General features: G+C 35.7%; 1 protein-coding gene across 10 annotated transcripts in view; it reads right to left on the minus strand.

Moving 5' to 3' along the window:
• Nucleotides 1-2566: 2566 nt before the first annotated feature.
• The window catches only part of PHF3 (PHD finger protein 3), an 85780-nt gene continuing 71269 nt past the window's right edge, over nucleotides 2567-17077 (minus strand). For all 10 annotated transcript variants that reach the window (XM_074037715.1, XM_074037712.1, XM_074037714.1 and 7 more), the window contains 8 exons: nucleotides 16590-16706; nucleotides 14399-14530; nucleotides 13378-13513; nucleotides 10813-11008; nucleotides 10163-10310; nucleotides 7807-7896; nucleotides 5655-5850; nucleotides 2567-5435 (listed from right to left, as the gene is read on the minus strand). In XM_074037715.1, the coding sequence (XP_073893816.1) occupies nucleotides 3313-5435; nucleotides 5655-5850; nucleotides 7807-7896; nucleotides 10163-10310; nucleotides 10813-11008; nucleotides 13378-13513; nucleotides 14399-14530; nucleotides 16590-16706 (3138 nt within the window). In that variant the 3' untranslated portion in view covers nucleotides 2567-3312. The remainder of the gene's footprint in view (nucleotides 5436-5654; nucleotides 5851-7806; nucleotides 7897-10162; nucleotides 10311-10812; nucleotides 11009-13377; nucleotides 13514-14398; nucleotides 14531-16589; nucleotides 16707-17077) is intronic.

A 17077-nucleotide genomic window follows, 5' to 3' on the forward strand; every position in this document is an offset into this window, starting at 1 on the left:
AGCTACAATTAGTGAGTCAAGGGCTGTGGAAGATGATGGCCCCTCAAAAGATGTCTACACCCCAATCCTTGGAATACCTGTAAATATATTAGGTTACATGATAATAGGGAATTAAGGTCACAGATGGAATATAAGTTGCTAATCAGCTGACTTTAAAATAGGAAGATTACCCTGGATTATCTGGTTGGGGTCAACAATGTAACCACAAGGGTCCTTTGTAGAAGAGGTAATCAGAAGGGAAGGTCAGAGATAGTAGAGAAAGACTGGGTCCCATATTGCTGTCTTTAAATATGGAGAAAGGGATCATGAGCCAAGGAAATTGGGTGCCCTCTAGAAGATAGAAACCAAGGCCAAAATAAAAAAAGGGAATCTCCCCGAAAGCCTCCAGAAAATGAATGCATCTTGCTGACACCTTGATCTTACCCAGTGAGATCTGCATAGACTTCTGATCCACAGAACCGTAAGATCATAAATTTGTGTGGTTTTAAGCCACTACACTTGTAGTGATTCATCACAGCAGCAATAGAAAACAGGAATAGAGAATTAGGATTTGTGATTAAATTTTGCAAATCTGTACAAAATAACTTACAGGTTTTTGGTTATGTCTTCTGGCTCACGCTGAAGAGTTGGGTTGCTCATTGAAGGGTTTCTGACAGTTCGGTGGAATGCAAAGCAAGAGGGCTATGAAAGTTATATATGATCCAGGCTTTTGCTTCTTTTCCTCATTCTCAATTCTCAGAGCACAATTGCTAAGCACATGGACTGTAGAGAAAAGGACAACTGAGCTAGGATCCCTGCTCTGACAACAGCAGGATAACCTGGCCAAGTTTCCCAACTTCTCTAAGTTCCAGATTCCTCAGCTCTAAGCCTTCACCTTTGAGTTGACCAATGTTTATACTAAGTGCTCAAAACCAGGGATGCCTTACAGAGGGCTCATGGAGGCTTTCTGATTGCCACAAAGATCACATGGGGTGAACTTTACAGGTACTGAGATGCCCTGGTACTTTTACCTAATAGAGGTATGCATTCACTGTCTTAAGATGACTCTTAAGTTTAAGTGTACAACTTTTTTTAAGGAGCAGGTTTTTCTTGAAACAGGAGAAACTGAAAGATGAAATTCATGTAATTCACTAGTTTGTATAAGGCTAGTTGTACCTGGGACTGAGAATGGCTTTGGATCTACTACTCGTTGAAAACTCTTATTTTCCTTTTTTTTTCCTCAAAAGGAAAACCTCAAATAGTTAATATGACCATACTTTTCCTACTCTCCACACAATGTTTCAGTCAATCAGCGGTTACAAGATCTGCCTCTAACCCCAAGAGATGCTCATCCCTAATAGGAGGCTATATGGGCCTTGCTATTTTAAAAACATGTATCAAGATTCAATCAGATCTGATTAAAGAATTTTAGATATGTAGAAGAAACTATTAGCTAAGAGGTGATCAAAAACTGACCTAAAAGCTTGTTTTCATTCATTAACCCATTATTTTTTACTTTCATCTTGCAAAAGAAATCTGGAGTCTGATAATCCCTCAACCAGTAAAGGTAGATGTACTGATGACATATACATTTGAAATTGAAAAACTAATGTTTTTGTTTTTAATGTGTAAAACCCTGACAGCAATTTCTTTGTACTGGTGCAAATTAAGACTTAGATTTTGTTTTGTTTGGGAATTTGTTTTCTAACAAGTTAATTTCCAAAAGAAAAGTGGACCAAAGTTAAACGGGCTTTATTTAAACACAAGTCCTCTGTTTTAGAACTTTATGACGACAAATTTCAGAGGATAAAGTAGGGAAAAAAGTACTGCAAGTCATTGCAAATTAGATAGAATGTTTGGTTCCGAATTTTCTCCCTTCTCTCCAGCAAAAATAACAAGGATAATTCTGTTTCAAAACCAATTTTTAACTCTAATCTTTAAGTTCTTTAGGAAAACAATCAATCTTGATTTTGTGGAATTATTTATATTTTTCTTCATTAATACAGGTAAGTAAATATACTGAGTTCTTTGTTTTTTGGGAGGTTTTTTTTTTTTTTGTCAGCATCATTCGATAGCTCTTGCTTTAAATTACAGCCATCAAAACCATGTGTTTTAGGGTTTAAATAAATTTAGATTTGAATTAATAGTTTTCATATGTTTTTTTTTCAAGTAAAACTAGTATACGAAACTGTACAGTTACTTTACAAATTAGGCTAAATCACATTTTATAAAAAGATTCAAAACATATTTCTCTTCAAGTTCTGTGGTCTTTAATTTTAATGAGTGAGTGAGTCAGAGTACCAAACTGTGATGGTGTAAAAGTTTTCAGAAACTTACCTAAAAGGGGGCTATACCTGCACAGTGTTTCACAAGTAGTTCTAAATTCTAGCCTCTTTAGAACTACACAATTCATCTCAGCCTATAATTTAAGATTTTAAAAAATTGTTTTTCCCCTCATCTAATGCCTGACATAGATAGCTATGTCTATATGTTCTTGGCTGAGTAATGAAAAATCAATGGTTGAAGGTAATTAAAGCTTTAAAGAAGAAATTCTTTTACTACTGAATTTCAAGTCACACACACAAAATAGGTGAGAAATTCTTTTATCATATTTAGAATCAAAATATCCCTTAAAATATTTACATTTTACAGTAAAAAGGATAGCAAAACACAAGATCATGTACAAGCTTAAGTATTCAAGTTTCTGAAGAGCCAAAAATGAAAATGAAAACAATGACCTACCACAAAGCTGTAGTACATGGTAATAAATGACTTCAATGAGTGCAGATTAAAGCAATAAATGTACCCCTTGGGCTTCTGATTCTTGGTCAAAAACTGCTCAACTAAATGATTAGCATAATCTGATTATGAAGTTGTTTGGATTTTTGTTGCTCCTCTACAGTTTCTTTAAAAACAGTGCAATTTAAAACAAACTTACAGAGCCACACATTACTCCCAAATTAGTCATTATATAAAGGACATTCACTAGAGGCAGTAAATATATTCCATAGTTAACCATATTTACCAATTAAGGAATAAAACTAAAATTTCTAAGCCTTTATTGCATATTAATAAAACAAATCTTTGAATATACAGCAATGTAAAATTTTTAAAAATATTAAATTCCTATAACTAGGGACAGTTGGTATGAAGAAGGGATGATGAGCACTGGTACAGGACACTCTGCACCAACACATAGAATTTACTGTTCTGCAAATGACTGATAGTAAAAATTTTAAAGATGGCACAATCCTAGCAGGCAATCTTTCTTTTGTTTACAAGATACAACATTTAACAGTTATTTAAATGTAATCCTGAAGCAGCCTGCAAATTTTACCTTTTGCTTTTAGTTCTGTCAGTGTGGTCCCTATCTTTGTGGTACCTATCCCTGTCCTTTTCTCCTTCTCTATGTTTACTTTTTTCTCGTTCTTTGTCCTTCTCATAGTCTTCACTTTTAGGTTTATCTGGCTTCTTGTCTACACTCCTACTATCTCTGCTTGCTTTTCCATCTGTTCCTCGATCACCATGTGATAACCGTGCCCTCTCTTTATCTTTATGCCCTTCCTCCCTGCTTTTTCTGTCTCTGTCCTTGTCTTGGCTTCTGTCTCTGCGTCTATGCCTTTCAGATTCTTGCTCCCATTCCTTTTCATGTCGCTCTCTTTTCAAGTGGTGTGAATCACTATAAAATCTCTGGCGGTCCCCTTTACCCCTATTAAATGGCCTATCCAGTTGCTGTTGGTCTTGCCTACCCCAAGGGTCACTATGGCGCCTTTCTGGTCTCCGAACGTCTTTAACCTGGTAAAAATTCTGTGGGCCTATATACCTTGATGCTTGTGAGAGAGGACCCATCATACGCTGTGGCTGACCTGGGAGATGAACAACAGGTGGCCAGGGAACCATGGGATTCTGAGCAAAGCCAAAGCCTGGAGGGGGAAGTAATGGAGGTGGCAAATGTGGTGGAAATCCAAACATGCTTTGTGGGGGAAAATTAGGAGGCCCTGGAAATGGAAATCCAGGTGGGCTAGACTTCAGATGCTGAAGGCTGGGCTGCTGTGGCCTCATGGGTGAAAAGTTTGTACTTGTTCTGGGGCTGGTGCTTCTGGAAGTAAAGGTGATGCTTTTAGAAGGAAATTCTGATGGACATGTGTTTCCAACTTCAAAATGAGATGTCGCTACTGCTGATCCTCTTCGAAATGGGTGCACAGTTTCAATATTTTGCATTAAAATATCTTCCTGTAAGGGTTTTGCTTGTTCTGCCTGAGAAGTCTGTATGTTTTCTACTGATGGCGAGTTTTGTGCAACTTTTAAATTGTCACTCTGCTGAACACATGAGTTTTTCTCTACAGAACACAACTTTTCCTCTACATTCATTTGTTCTGTTAAGTGCTCCTTGTTGTGTGACAGACCAGGAAGGATATGTTTTTCTCCATTCCTGCAACTATCTCCATCTTTGCTTTCTGAAGTAGTTACAGGCTGACTTCGTCCTGCTGCTTGCCTAGGATCCCTTTTCAGGTTGATAAACTGTGGAGACCTTGTATTAGCAACAGGGTTTTCACTACAGCTCACATTACCATCTATGTTTCCTTTTCCTACATTAGATCTGCATGGAGAACTATTTGAAGTCTGGTTATCTTGCAAATTATTCTCTTGATCTTCCTGAAGCTGTCTTTTTAATGTTTTCTCTTTACTCTCCACAGTTTCCTCTTGTTTTGACTGAATCGATAAATTTGTTAAAAATGCTTCTGTAGAAACATCTGGTGGTTTACCTCTGAGACTAAGACTCGTCAAAGGCCCTGCAGAAATGGAAGAGGATCCTACTATTGATGTTTCTTCTCCTATTACTGCTGACTTATCTGTGGATTCTGAAAGATTATCTACTTTAACTTTTATCTCCTTGTTTTCACTATCAGTGACTTCCACATTATCTATTTTTTCTGTTTTTGAGTTGGTCTGCTCATTTAAAAATGGAATTTCTTTAAGAGTGTTTTGTTCCATCACTGACTGAGCCTGGTCATATACTTGACCAGCGGTGCCCAAAAGGCTTTGAAGTATATCATCCACAGGAAGAGGTTTATTTGCTAATTCCAGAGTAGTAGGTTGATTTTCCCAGCCAATCAATACGCCAGGAAGAAATCTTAAAGGTTTTGGTGGCTCATGTTTGGTGACTTCCATTAAAGGTTCAACTGCTGCTGGAAGGTCTTCCTGAAGATTCTGCTGAGGTTTATTTCTCTGCTTGTGTAATACAGTTGTAAAGGAATTAAAAAAGTCATTTTCTTCCTCTGGTGCTTCTTCTGCAGAAACTTCTATTTTACTTTTTTTATCAGGTGGCAATGCTATTGGTGCACTTTCAGGAGTCTCAGCTATATGACTCGTACTAGCAGAGGCACTGTGCTGCCTCTTCAGTTTCTGACGAATAATTAAGCCCAACAATAGATTAGGTCTATGCAGTTCAAGCCCTGTATAAAACCAAAAACATTAATTCATTATTTTCGATCATTACAAAAAAGGGTAAAATTCTGCCTCTAACTTATTACAGGATATTAAATGATGCCTGGCCCTGTAAAGCCATCTCTAGACGGCTGGATCCTGAGAAAGAAGGCAGAATCAGTCTTTTCACTCTGGTCCCACCTCCCATGTTATTTCATTCTTATCCTATTATTAAAACGTATACCTACCAGGTCCATCAAAAGGCACAAGAGGGTGTGGAATTTTATCTGTGGCACCCAAAGGAATAAGGTACATATCTTTAACCTGCTTCATGTTGTTAGCAGCTACTCCATAGCGCTTTCTGCTACTGAAGTATGCAAAGAGCAAAGTATAAGAAATTTGATCTTCTTCAGTTACTGGAGTGAAGCGAACCACACAAATTTCCTGTTCAAGAAAAGAACAAATGATTGTTTAAGATAATAAGCTAAAGAGTATCTTGGTTTTAAAACTATTTCTCAATTAGTAATAATCTACTGAACTTTATAATGATAGTACCAAATAACATGGTTTACCAACTTAAATACAGAAGAGAATATTAAAAGGAAGTAACTCTTAAGAAAAGATCTTTACTGATCCACTGATGGATTTGTTTTATCTGATGGCTTACACTTCTTAGGGAAACGTAAAGAAATGGAGTCCCAAGGTGATTAACGACTTTTATGAAGGTGACAGATACAACTGTGTCAGTGGCAGAGATGATACTGAAACCCAAGTCTTCTAATATCTATACTATATCGTGATTTCCAATGCTGTAACCTCCACAAAGGGCTGCCTATGTTCTTGACCCACTGGGAACTCAAAGCACCCAATACTTCCACCCTACTATACATTTATATACACAACAGAGAAATCTACTAATAATCCAGTTACTAGGCACTGAATTTAGAAATAAAAAGGGCTGGATGAAGAGACCTTAAACACATATAGACCATAAATTTTGTACAGTAATTTGGCTTACTCAGGAATTTTCTTGCTTGCCTCTAGGTTCCCGGCTTTGTTTCAGATAGAAAAGACAGTCCTAATTTGTTACTAATTTGGTAGTGTTCAAAAACAATGTTTTTTTCATGATGGTATATGGCCGAAATGGGAGAGCCAGATTTGCTGCAAAGCCTAAAACTGATGCAAGCTCCTAAGGAAAACATGTGAATGAGCTGAAATATGACTCTATCTCTTATAAAATGTGTGTCATCTAAACTGCCCTCTTTTAGAGTAAAAATCACCATATGTATGTTAGTAACAACTATTACAGCGTGTTTAAATCTGTTAAATTGGAATATACTATAAAGTGTTGGGCAGTAATATACGTGTGGATTCAAGACTGATTCTCAAAATGCCCAAGAGTAATACTTCTCATTTTTATTAGTGCTTTAATTTGTATTTTAACACTATATCGATTTAAATTCTAAAATCTCTATTGGAACAAAACATTCTTTTCAGCTTAAGATTATCCATTTTGGTTCATTCCAAAGGAAAACTAGAGACTTCTAGAAAAAGAGGCAAAAAAGTAGCATTTATTTATTCAAGATTTATTTATTGAATGACTGTAATATACTAGGTACTATCACATCCCCTGGAGGGAAAAACAATTTCTTCTAATGATTAAATTTTCCTCTGTAGTAATAATATTCTCTAAGTTAAAAAAAAAAAAAAAAAAGAAAAGAAAAGAAAATGTAGAGAGAAAAAGGAAAAGGAGAAATATTATTGTGATAGAGCCATTTCACAGTATCTTTTCTCCTTTCCTCCTATTACTAATGAGAAGCCCTTAACTTTTAGCTGGGTACATGGTCATCCAATAAAAATTACATTTCCCAGCCTCCCTAGCACCTATGTATGGCTATGTGACTAGGTTCTTTCCAATGGAAGTTAATGACTGCAATTTGCCTTTGAAACAACTAGACAGGTATTCCTCATTTATTCCTATTTGGTATGTTTGACTGCTGAGGACAACACTCCAATCAACTTCTATATTCTTTGAGTCACTCTATTTTAGATTCTTCCTTTTACAATAGCTTAGCTGTGCCCTCACTCAAACACATGTCTATAATAGAAGTAAGACAAAATTCCAGGGTGAATTTCAATATTTACTCTAAAACATTTCTTCTAAAACATTAACAGAAGCCACAAAGAGAGCATCCCAGAAGACGAGAGGAAAAAAAAATGCTGTACTGTTTATAGCCTCAGCAAATGGCTTTTGTTCAGTTTTGTGAGGTGTGTTATGTAGACTTAAAATGTGTATTGCCTCCTTTCCCCAGGAGACCTTGCACCCTTGCAAAATAATTCTGAACTGTTTACTTTCTAAACATTTTCCCATGCTGGTATAGTGAAAAAAGTTTTCCTCACCTTGGTTCCTGATGCTTTTATTTTTTCCACATAATCCCAAACTGTCTGAGGTGATATCCTGCCACCTACTTGAATACTATCTGGTAGGTCCTGTTGTTTAAAAAAAAAAAAAAATCAATATATATAGATTATCTTTATTATGACATTAGTAATTCATACAAATTTGGTTCTAAGACTAATCTGAAACAGTAATAAGAACAAGTAAATAAAAAGATTATGAAAAATGTTATCAGAAAAGAAGATAATAGAGAGAGAGCAATTAGGCTTTACTTAAAATGCCAACTAAAAATGACTGATGTCTAAAATACAGCTACTAAGAAAGAGTCTTAGTTCATGCCCAATCTCACTATGAAAGATGGAAAAGGGAAGCATTGGCAAGCATACCACATTAACAATTCAGAAAGAACACAACACATTTCAGAATATTAGCAGAGATTGTAACCTCCCCTTTTGGTAGTAGTAGGCAGGAAAATTCCTTAATAATTAACAGCGGAACTTCAAAGGTTACCAAATCTAATTACAGAGTGTATTTTTGCACAAAGGAGAATAATATTGTAATAATTCAAGGTTTTTTTTTTAAAGGCATAATCCTTCTGAAAACAGATGATTACACATAAAAGCAATTAAGAATATTTAACTTTATTCAGTACATTCCTATTTTTTTCCATGAAGACTGAGGAAAATCATAAAAACATAATTGATATTAAATTCAATTTAGTTTATTTAAATTATTAACTACTTTAAAATATTTGATTTGGGAGTTTAGTCTCAAACTAAAAACAGGTACAAAATGGAAGTGAAAAATCTGGACAGCAATCACATAAAAACTGTGTCTTGGAGAGGAAAATAATAATTTTGTTTAAAATCAAAAGGGTTTTGTAGTTAAGGGCTTACCTCTCCATTTAAAGAATTATCTTCACCATGGACTGACCAAACAATAAATCTCTAAACAGATTTGTTCAAGAAGAACATCATGGGTCTAATTCATTTTTCTCTTATAAAGCCCACATTTTTTAAATATTTATCAAGCAAACTGTATATAAAATTGATTAGTCTGTTTATTAATCGAAAACACACTGCTAGGCTGGGCACAGTGGCTCACATCTGTAATCCCAGTACTCTGGGAGGCAGAGGCGGGCAGATCACTTGAGGTCAGGAGTTTGGGACCAGCCTGGCCAACATGGTGAAGCCACGTTTCTACTAATAATACAAAAATTAGCCAGGTGTGGTAGCACATGTCTGTTAATCCTAGTTACATGGGAGGCTGAGACAGGAGAATGGCTTGAACCCGGGAGGCAGAGGTTGCAGTAAGCCGAGATCACATCACTGCACTCCAGCCAGGGCGACAGGGCAAGACTCTGTCTCCAAAAAAAAAAAAAAAAACACCCCACAACTGCTAACCAAATAAACTGATATAAACATTACATAAACAATATTATACTGAATTAAACTAATCGCAGCCTAATCCAAAGAAAAGTAAAATTTATGTTAGCCTTAAAAAAAAAAAAAAAAAACTAGGCAAATGATTTAGGCTTTTCCAAATACTAAAAGGAACTTTTTACAATCTTTTAATTCTTTAAAATCAGCGATGGAGAATAAATGAAAAAGGTAAGATAAGAGCAAGATAGCAAAATATGATCTCAATATAAATACAGTATATATGTACTGACTTATTTTCCTTCTATACACATACAAAAATACATTTCCTTTAAAATATTTCAAAAATGTCATTGTCACATTTATCACAATATTATAATGTTACTGCTGCTTATTTTCCATAAATACCACATAATTTCTTCCTATTTCCCTCAGGTGTAAAACCAACCAAGGGTGTCACTTGCAGCAACTATAGTCACTAGTTTCACTGGTTTTCAAATAGCTGTAAAGCTTCAACTCCTGGTCTACATAAACCGCATTCACAGAAATAGGCAGGTAAGAACAGTAGTCATGAAGATGGGGAAACACAAGCAGTGGGGAAATTAGGAGACTTGTTCAACAAAAAAATCTCAATGGGTTAACGTTAAAGGCCAAAAATATGTAAATCTTTTATTTAAGTGTGTATTCAAAGAAAAACTTGGATATCCATGTAGACTCTCATTGATTTTTAATTATCTGACACAGTGAGGCAGTACATCTTGGGAAAAGTACAGGACATGGGAGTTTAAAACTTTCAGAGTATAGTTTATTTCACAATTCTAAAGATCCATTTGTTAATTCATAATTATATTACTTGAACTGTTTAAGAATCATTGTTAATAAATATTTTTATTACTAACTCTGTCTTATTTCCCTGTCAATTACTTTCAGAAACACACATATCAATTCATGCACAGAAGAGCAGAAAAGTTCACAGTACCTCTGTCAGGTATTCAGGGGAGCCAGATACTGGATAGGCTTTGGTAACAAATTTTGCCACAGAAGGCATGTTGATAAAACCTTTCCAGATGAAGTTCAATCGAGCCAGAAAGGTAGACTCAACCTCAACAGTTCCAGGCATCTCTGGACTAGAAAATGACATTAAAAAGCCTAAAGACAAGCTGATGAATAAATCAATGTTCTACTTAGTCATCAGTTACTCGTATTTTAGCATGTGATGAAGGCCAAAATATGAGGCTACTGACAAAGAGTTTACACTTTTATTTTATAAAATTACATTCATAGTTACATAGTTATGATTTACAAAATCTTCCCTTTTGGCTGGCTTAGGAGAACTAAGATCGAGAAAAGTGCAAGCATTTCTTCTTTAATAATCTATCCCTGACTTTTGGGACCAGCACAATTAAAGAGAATTTAAAGCTGTTTCCCCACACACTCAAATCTCTCACTCAAACCACTCAAAATAAATTTACTTTCAAAGTCTTGTTTTATCTCAAAGTACAGGAAAGTACAGTTACTTTCTCAAATGAAAGTTCCCAAAATGTCACTTTTCTGTTTTCGAAGACTTGCAAGTACAATCTGGCAAAGATCTATGATGAGTATTACAGAATTTACAACAGAGAAAATTACCGTGGAGCAGGAGAGAATGTTGACTTTGGAGACTCTTGTTTCTCCTCCTCAAAGAATTCGGAAGCCAAAATATTTGAGGTTGAAGACAACGCATCTGCTATACTTTCTGCTTCATTGTCTGAATGTTTACGAGTTACTCCTACAACAACTTTTACTTTTTTTGGAGAAAGATCATCTACAGGTGGTGCCATTCGACCTAAGCCCAGAATACACCAAAAAAACACAATTGTTATTAACCACAACTTTTATAACTTGACCCATTTTCACTTTCTAAAGTTATTCAGGTTCTATGATTCGATCGTTGAGTAACCATACCTTTCCTGGGGTTATATCTAATTGTCATCATTTAGTTATGTTACAACCACATTTAAGAATCAGCAGAAAATTCACCAGTGTTCTCCCCATTCCAGTCCTCTTCTATATACACGGACCTAAGCTTATCTGAAATGCAATTCAAAGCAAATCGTGCATGGTTCTACCTATAATGTTAATTTCCCCTTAAAATCACTTTATAATTATTTCCTACATGTAAAACATATAATGAGTAAATATGGACAAGATTTGCAGTCCCCAACCTTTTTATCACCAGGAACCAGTTTTATGGAAGACAATTTTCCCATGGACAGCGGGATGGGGGGAGAGAGATGGTTTCAGGATGAAACCATCACACCTCAGATCATCAAGCATTCATAGTTAGATTCTCATAAGGAGCACCCAACCTAGATCCTTCACATGTGCCGTTCACAATAGGGTTTGTACCCCTATGAGAACCTAATGCCACTGTTGATCTGACAGGAGGTGGAGCTCAGGCAGTAATGCTCACTGGCCCACCGCTCACCTCCTGCTGTGAGGCCCAGTTCCTAACAAGCCATGGACCGTACAGGTTTGTGGCCTGGCAGTTGAGGACCCCTAGAGTAGACAGTGTAATTCCTCTCTTAGTGATGTGAAAAATTAGAAGAAGAGAATGTTAAACAACTCAGACAAGCTAAAATGAAAATATGATTACTAGAACCTAAAACAGGTTTCTTAATTCTTGATAATTTTTTTTTAACTAAACCACACCAAATTCCAATAGTCTCGAGATGTAACATGAAGAACTAAGACAAACCTGTATATCTGTATCCAGGTTTGGATTATACAGCAACAGCTCATGACTCTACATGCCTGAAGAGACACCTCACCAGAGAAGCTATACAGGTGGCATATAAGCATGAAAAGATGCTACATCAGGAAAATGCAAAGTAAAACAACAGAGAGATACCACTATACACCTATTAGAATGGCCAAAATCTAGAATACTGAAAACACCAAATGCTAGCAAGGATGTAGAGCAACAGGAACTCTCATTCATTGCTAGCAGGAAGGCGAACTCTCATTCATTGCTGGCAGGAAGGCAAAATGGCACAGCCTCTGTGAAAAATAGTTTGGAGGTTTCTTAAAAGATAAACATACTCTTACCATACGATCCAGCAACTGTGCTCCATGGTATTTACCCAAAGGAGTTGAAAACACATCCACACAAAAAGCTGCATACAGATGTTTATACTAGTTTCATTCGTAATTGCCAAAACTTGTAATAAAACAAGATCTCCTACATTAAGTAAATGGATAAACTATAAAAACTATATATCCAGACAATGGAATATTATTCAATGCTACAAAGAAATGAGCTATCCACCCATGAAAAGACATAGGAGAAACTTAAATGCATATTACTAAGTGAAAGTAGCCAATCTGAAAATGTTACATACTAGATGATTTCAATTATACAATATTCTGAAAACTACAGACAGTGAAAAGATCAGTGGTTTCCAGGGGTTGGTGGGGGTGTTGGGGGAAGGGATGAATAGACAGACAAAAGAGGATTTTTAGGGCAGTGAAAATACTCTGTATAATATTATAATGCTAGATTCATGTCTTTACACATTTGTCCATACCCACAGAATGTACAACTCTAAAGAGTGAACGCCAATGTAAACTATGGATTTGGGGTCATTATTTTTCACTGTAGGTTCGTCAACTGTAATAACTGTACCACTTTGGTGTGGGATGTTGGTAACAGCGGAGACTATGCACGTAGGGAGGAAGCAGGTATATGGGAAATCTCCGTAACTTCCTCTCAATTTTGCTATGAACCTAAAACTGCTCTTAAAAAGCTTTTTTACAAAAAAGTAATTTCAGTTTCCGGTTTGTCTTATGTTATATATAATAATAAAATATAAATACTATTTTACTCCTTTACTTTAGTAAATGACAGTATCATCACAACTGCCCACAATTTTTGATGTTCATTCTAATGGTTAAATTCTTGTCATCTGACTCCGGCAAGAAGAGTTTTTAAGTTCAAATCATGTATGGTATAATTAGGTCTAGACAGCAGACTACACTACAGTATCAAACTATACCTCAACCCAGAAAACTAGTCACACGAAAGCTTAACTGTGAGTGAGTGCCTCACCACCAATACTGAGAAAACAAAACCTACTTAAATTACATATACTAGTATACAAATATCCTTCTTTCATAATGAATGCAAAATTTTAGGAAGAAAAAACTTCCAATTACCTATGCAAATTTTGCAATTGAGATCAAAAAGATGTTGTCTGTGTTGACTAGTAGTATCTTTAGACATAGAGTCAACCTCCTCTTTTTGTTTTTCAGATCCTTCTGGCTTCTCCAGTGACTTATTGGCAGCTGGTTCCTAACGTAAGTGAAAGTAAAAATTAGTTTTAGCTGATAAAATTTGGCCTCAATTATCAAAATCAATCTACATTTTCCATTTATATTTTTCCAAAATGAAATTGTTCCATAGATAGGTTTTTTTTTTTTACTATTTCTTAAGAAAATGAATGCTAACTTTTAACTGTAACTTAAAAGAGCAAAAATTTAAACATTCCCCATTCTTCAAGGCTTTTAATAAGACATCAAATTATTTCTTCACTGATTTTTGAAAATAAGAAAAGCTATGCCACCTATCAAATGACAATCTGCCTAAGAAGCACTTACAGATTTCTAAAGCCTACTAAAAAATTCACTAAGTCAGGCCAGGCACAGCGGCTAATACCTGTGATCCCCGCATTTCGGGAGCCCGAGGTGGGCAGATCACTTGAGGTCAGGAGTTTGAGACCAGCCTGGCCAACATGGTGAAACTCTATCTCTACTAAAAATACAAAAATTAGCTGGGTGTGTTGGCGCATGCCTGTAATCCCAACTACTTGGGAGGCTGAGGTGGCAGCATCGCTTGAACCTGGGAGGTGGAGGTTGCAGTGAGCCGAGACTGCTCCACTGCACTCAAGCCTGGGCAACAAAGCAAGACTCCATCCCACCAAAAAAATAAAAAGAAATTCACTAAGTCAGAGCACTCCAGGAATCTACATTGTAATAACTATTTAACAGGTACCTATAACACAATTTGCACACTAAGAGAAACATTACTCAACACTCAAAAAACCACTAAACCAATAAAATAGGCCACTTTGAAATGGATGCATATTTTAAAATTCTTTTCTCTACTTTAAAAACATTAGACAAACTTTTTCTGAATCTTCATGTTTTGAGCTATAAAACATGGTATATCTATCCTTACCTGAATCTCCATGGCTGCTTCCTGTTCTTTCATTGGGGCATCACTCTCAATTTCTATTTCACCTTTATGAGTTATTTTGGTGATTGGCCGTCGTTCCACTTCTCTCTGCTCTTTCTCAATCATTTCTATGGTCTAACAGAAAATACTTTTTTAAAAATATTAAACTTAAAATATGTATTTCCAAATGTACACCTTAAATAATAAGAGCTTACCTAAAAATAAACGCATCATCACAGATGACTTTTAATCTTAAGGTAATGTCTCATATAACAAACATATTCTGAGTACTGTTATATGCCAGAGACAGTTTTAAGCACTGGGGTTATAAGAATTAGACCCCATACCTCAACCATGAGAAGTTGACATGTACATTTATATCAGGAGGCAAATGAGGTCCAAAGTAATTTGCAAAGTGGTGAAACATAGTATTTATATTTGAAATCTGTTTGCTGATTTAGTACTTTTTAGCAGCTGCCACAGGGAAATAGGAACTATCTCGCTCTTAAATTCCTAATTCAATGTTCTAACATCCCCCACAATAGCAGTTTAATCCAACGACTGATCTGGCAGTCCTTTATTAGTTAACTCCTAACTAAACCTGCTTAGTGACCTTGAAAATTCAGTTGAACAAGCTTAGCAACAAAACATCAAAATGAAGCAAGTATAACAAGAAGTAGTAAAAAGGTAGCCAGGAATAGAACAGGTTAAGGAGGGCATAGATGGGACTCTCTTTGTTAAGTACAAATTATCCTTTAAAGAAAAATCAGGTACATGGCCTTAAGAAAGAACAAGCTGCCATTTTCTGATGCAGATGATACTCGCAGCCAGTTTCAAAGCAGAAGAGTGGCATGTGCATATTTGGGATATGGAAGTAAAGAAGAGGAGGTGATATTATTTTCAAAATATAAGAGGAGGAGAAATTACATATCGTGAAGGTAAAGGAATATATGAAGAAGTATGATATGTCAAATCAAGGCCTCTAGATGAGCTTCAAACTAGATCTGGCATAGGTCTATATGGAGGTTTAGTGCCTCAGATGTAACTAAATATTATGAACAAAAGAATCAGGTAAATCATGTGGAGTTAATATGAACTATAACCAGTATTTTCTAGAATAAGGGGCTAACATTCTGATGCCATTGTAATACAAAAATTGGATAACATGGCTATCTCACTGTCACAATAGCTCTAAGTAACATACTCAATTTTTAAAGGTACTCTAAGTACCTTTAAGTTCACAATCTCCAAACAAAAACTCTTGCTATCTGTGAGTTTCAGAATTTTTAAATTTGAACATGAAATATGGTGCACACACTCTGTATTACATAACATTCCAGTTAGGTCTGAGACAGCACCATATAATATACAATATTTCTGTGAATATGAACATTCACACATGGCAATTCAGGTTAAGCTTTATCAATAAATTAGTTATGCAAAAATAACTTTATTTTTCAGAGCTTCTGGCATTTGAAACTTTGGATAAGAGATAAACCTGTACACATTTTTATTCTGACTTAATTCATCTGGCTCTACAAATTACCAATATTCATAATACCTTTAAACTGTGCTGCTGAAAAATACAGATGTAATTATGAAAAGTGTTAATTCTTTTCCCATCCTTCTCATTTACAAACTATAATAAAACACAAGGTAATTCTGTAACCTAGTAACTGGAGAAAATGAGGAAAAAAACTGACAAGATCAGGGAAACCAACAGAATTTAAGAACTAGAGGAATGGAGAACACGTAACTAAAAGAAGCATGTAGGCCGGGCACGGTGGCTCATGCCTGTAATCCCAGCACTTTGGGAGGCCAAGGTCAGCGGATCACGAGGTCAGGAGATCGAGACCATCCTGGCCAACATGGTGAAACTCCATCTCTACTAAAAATACAAAAATTAGCTGGGCATGGCAGCGCGTGCCTGTAATCCCAGCTACTCAGGAGGCTGAGGCAGGAGAATCATTTGAACCCAGGAAGTGGAGGTTGCAGTGTGCTGAGATCGCACCACTGCACTCCAACCTGGCGATAGAGCTAGACTCCATTTCAAAAAAAAAAAAAAAAAGCAGTAGCATGTAACAGAAAGTCTGTGTTATTGTGCAGTCTGTGAATTTACCTCTGTATAATTTTTACCCAATGGCTGAAAAAAAATAATTTTGATAGTCAAATGCATATTTATAGATAATCTTACATGTCTGTTTTCTCTTCGTCTCCAAGCAGCTAACTCTTTAGAAGCTAGTTCTTCTGGACTCATTCTGATAAGATGATCAGGAGTTACTTCTCCTTTCAGTACTTTTTTAAATAATATCTGGAAGGATTTTAAAACAGGAATAGAAGGGGAGACAAACATTTAAAAGAGTGGTTACTATTTTAAAGTAAAAGAGTGGTTACTATACAGAAACTTGTAATAAAGATACAATTTTTTGAAGACTGATCTACAAATTTTTAATTATTTATATATTACCTACTACACAGAGATTAAATGACAGCTTTGTGTTCTAGGAATTTATCTAAGGCAGCAAAACAAACATTTCATGTAAAAATCAATACATATGGAGAAGCATGTACAGTAAAACCATTACAATACCTACCCAAAAGTTGTATTAAGTCCACCCAGGGACACAATCTAACCATAACAATAAGCAATCTATAGTATAGGAAGGTACTGCATCTAACAGC

This window comes from Macaca fascicularis, chromosome 4 (assembly GCF_037993035.2).
Source record: "Macaca fascicularis isolate 582-1 chromosome 4, T2T-MFA8v1.1".
NCBI lineage: Eukaryota > Metazoa > Chordata > Mammalia > Primates > Cercopithecidae > Macaca > Macaca fascicularis.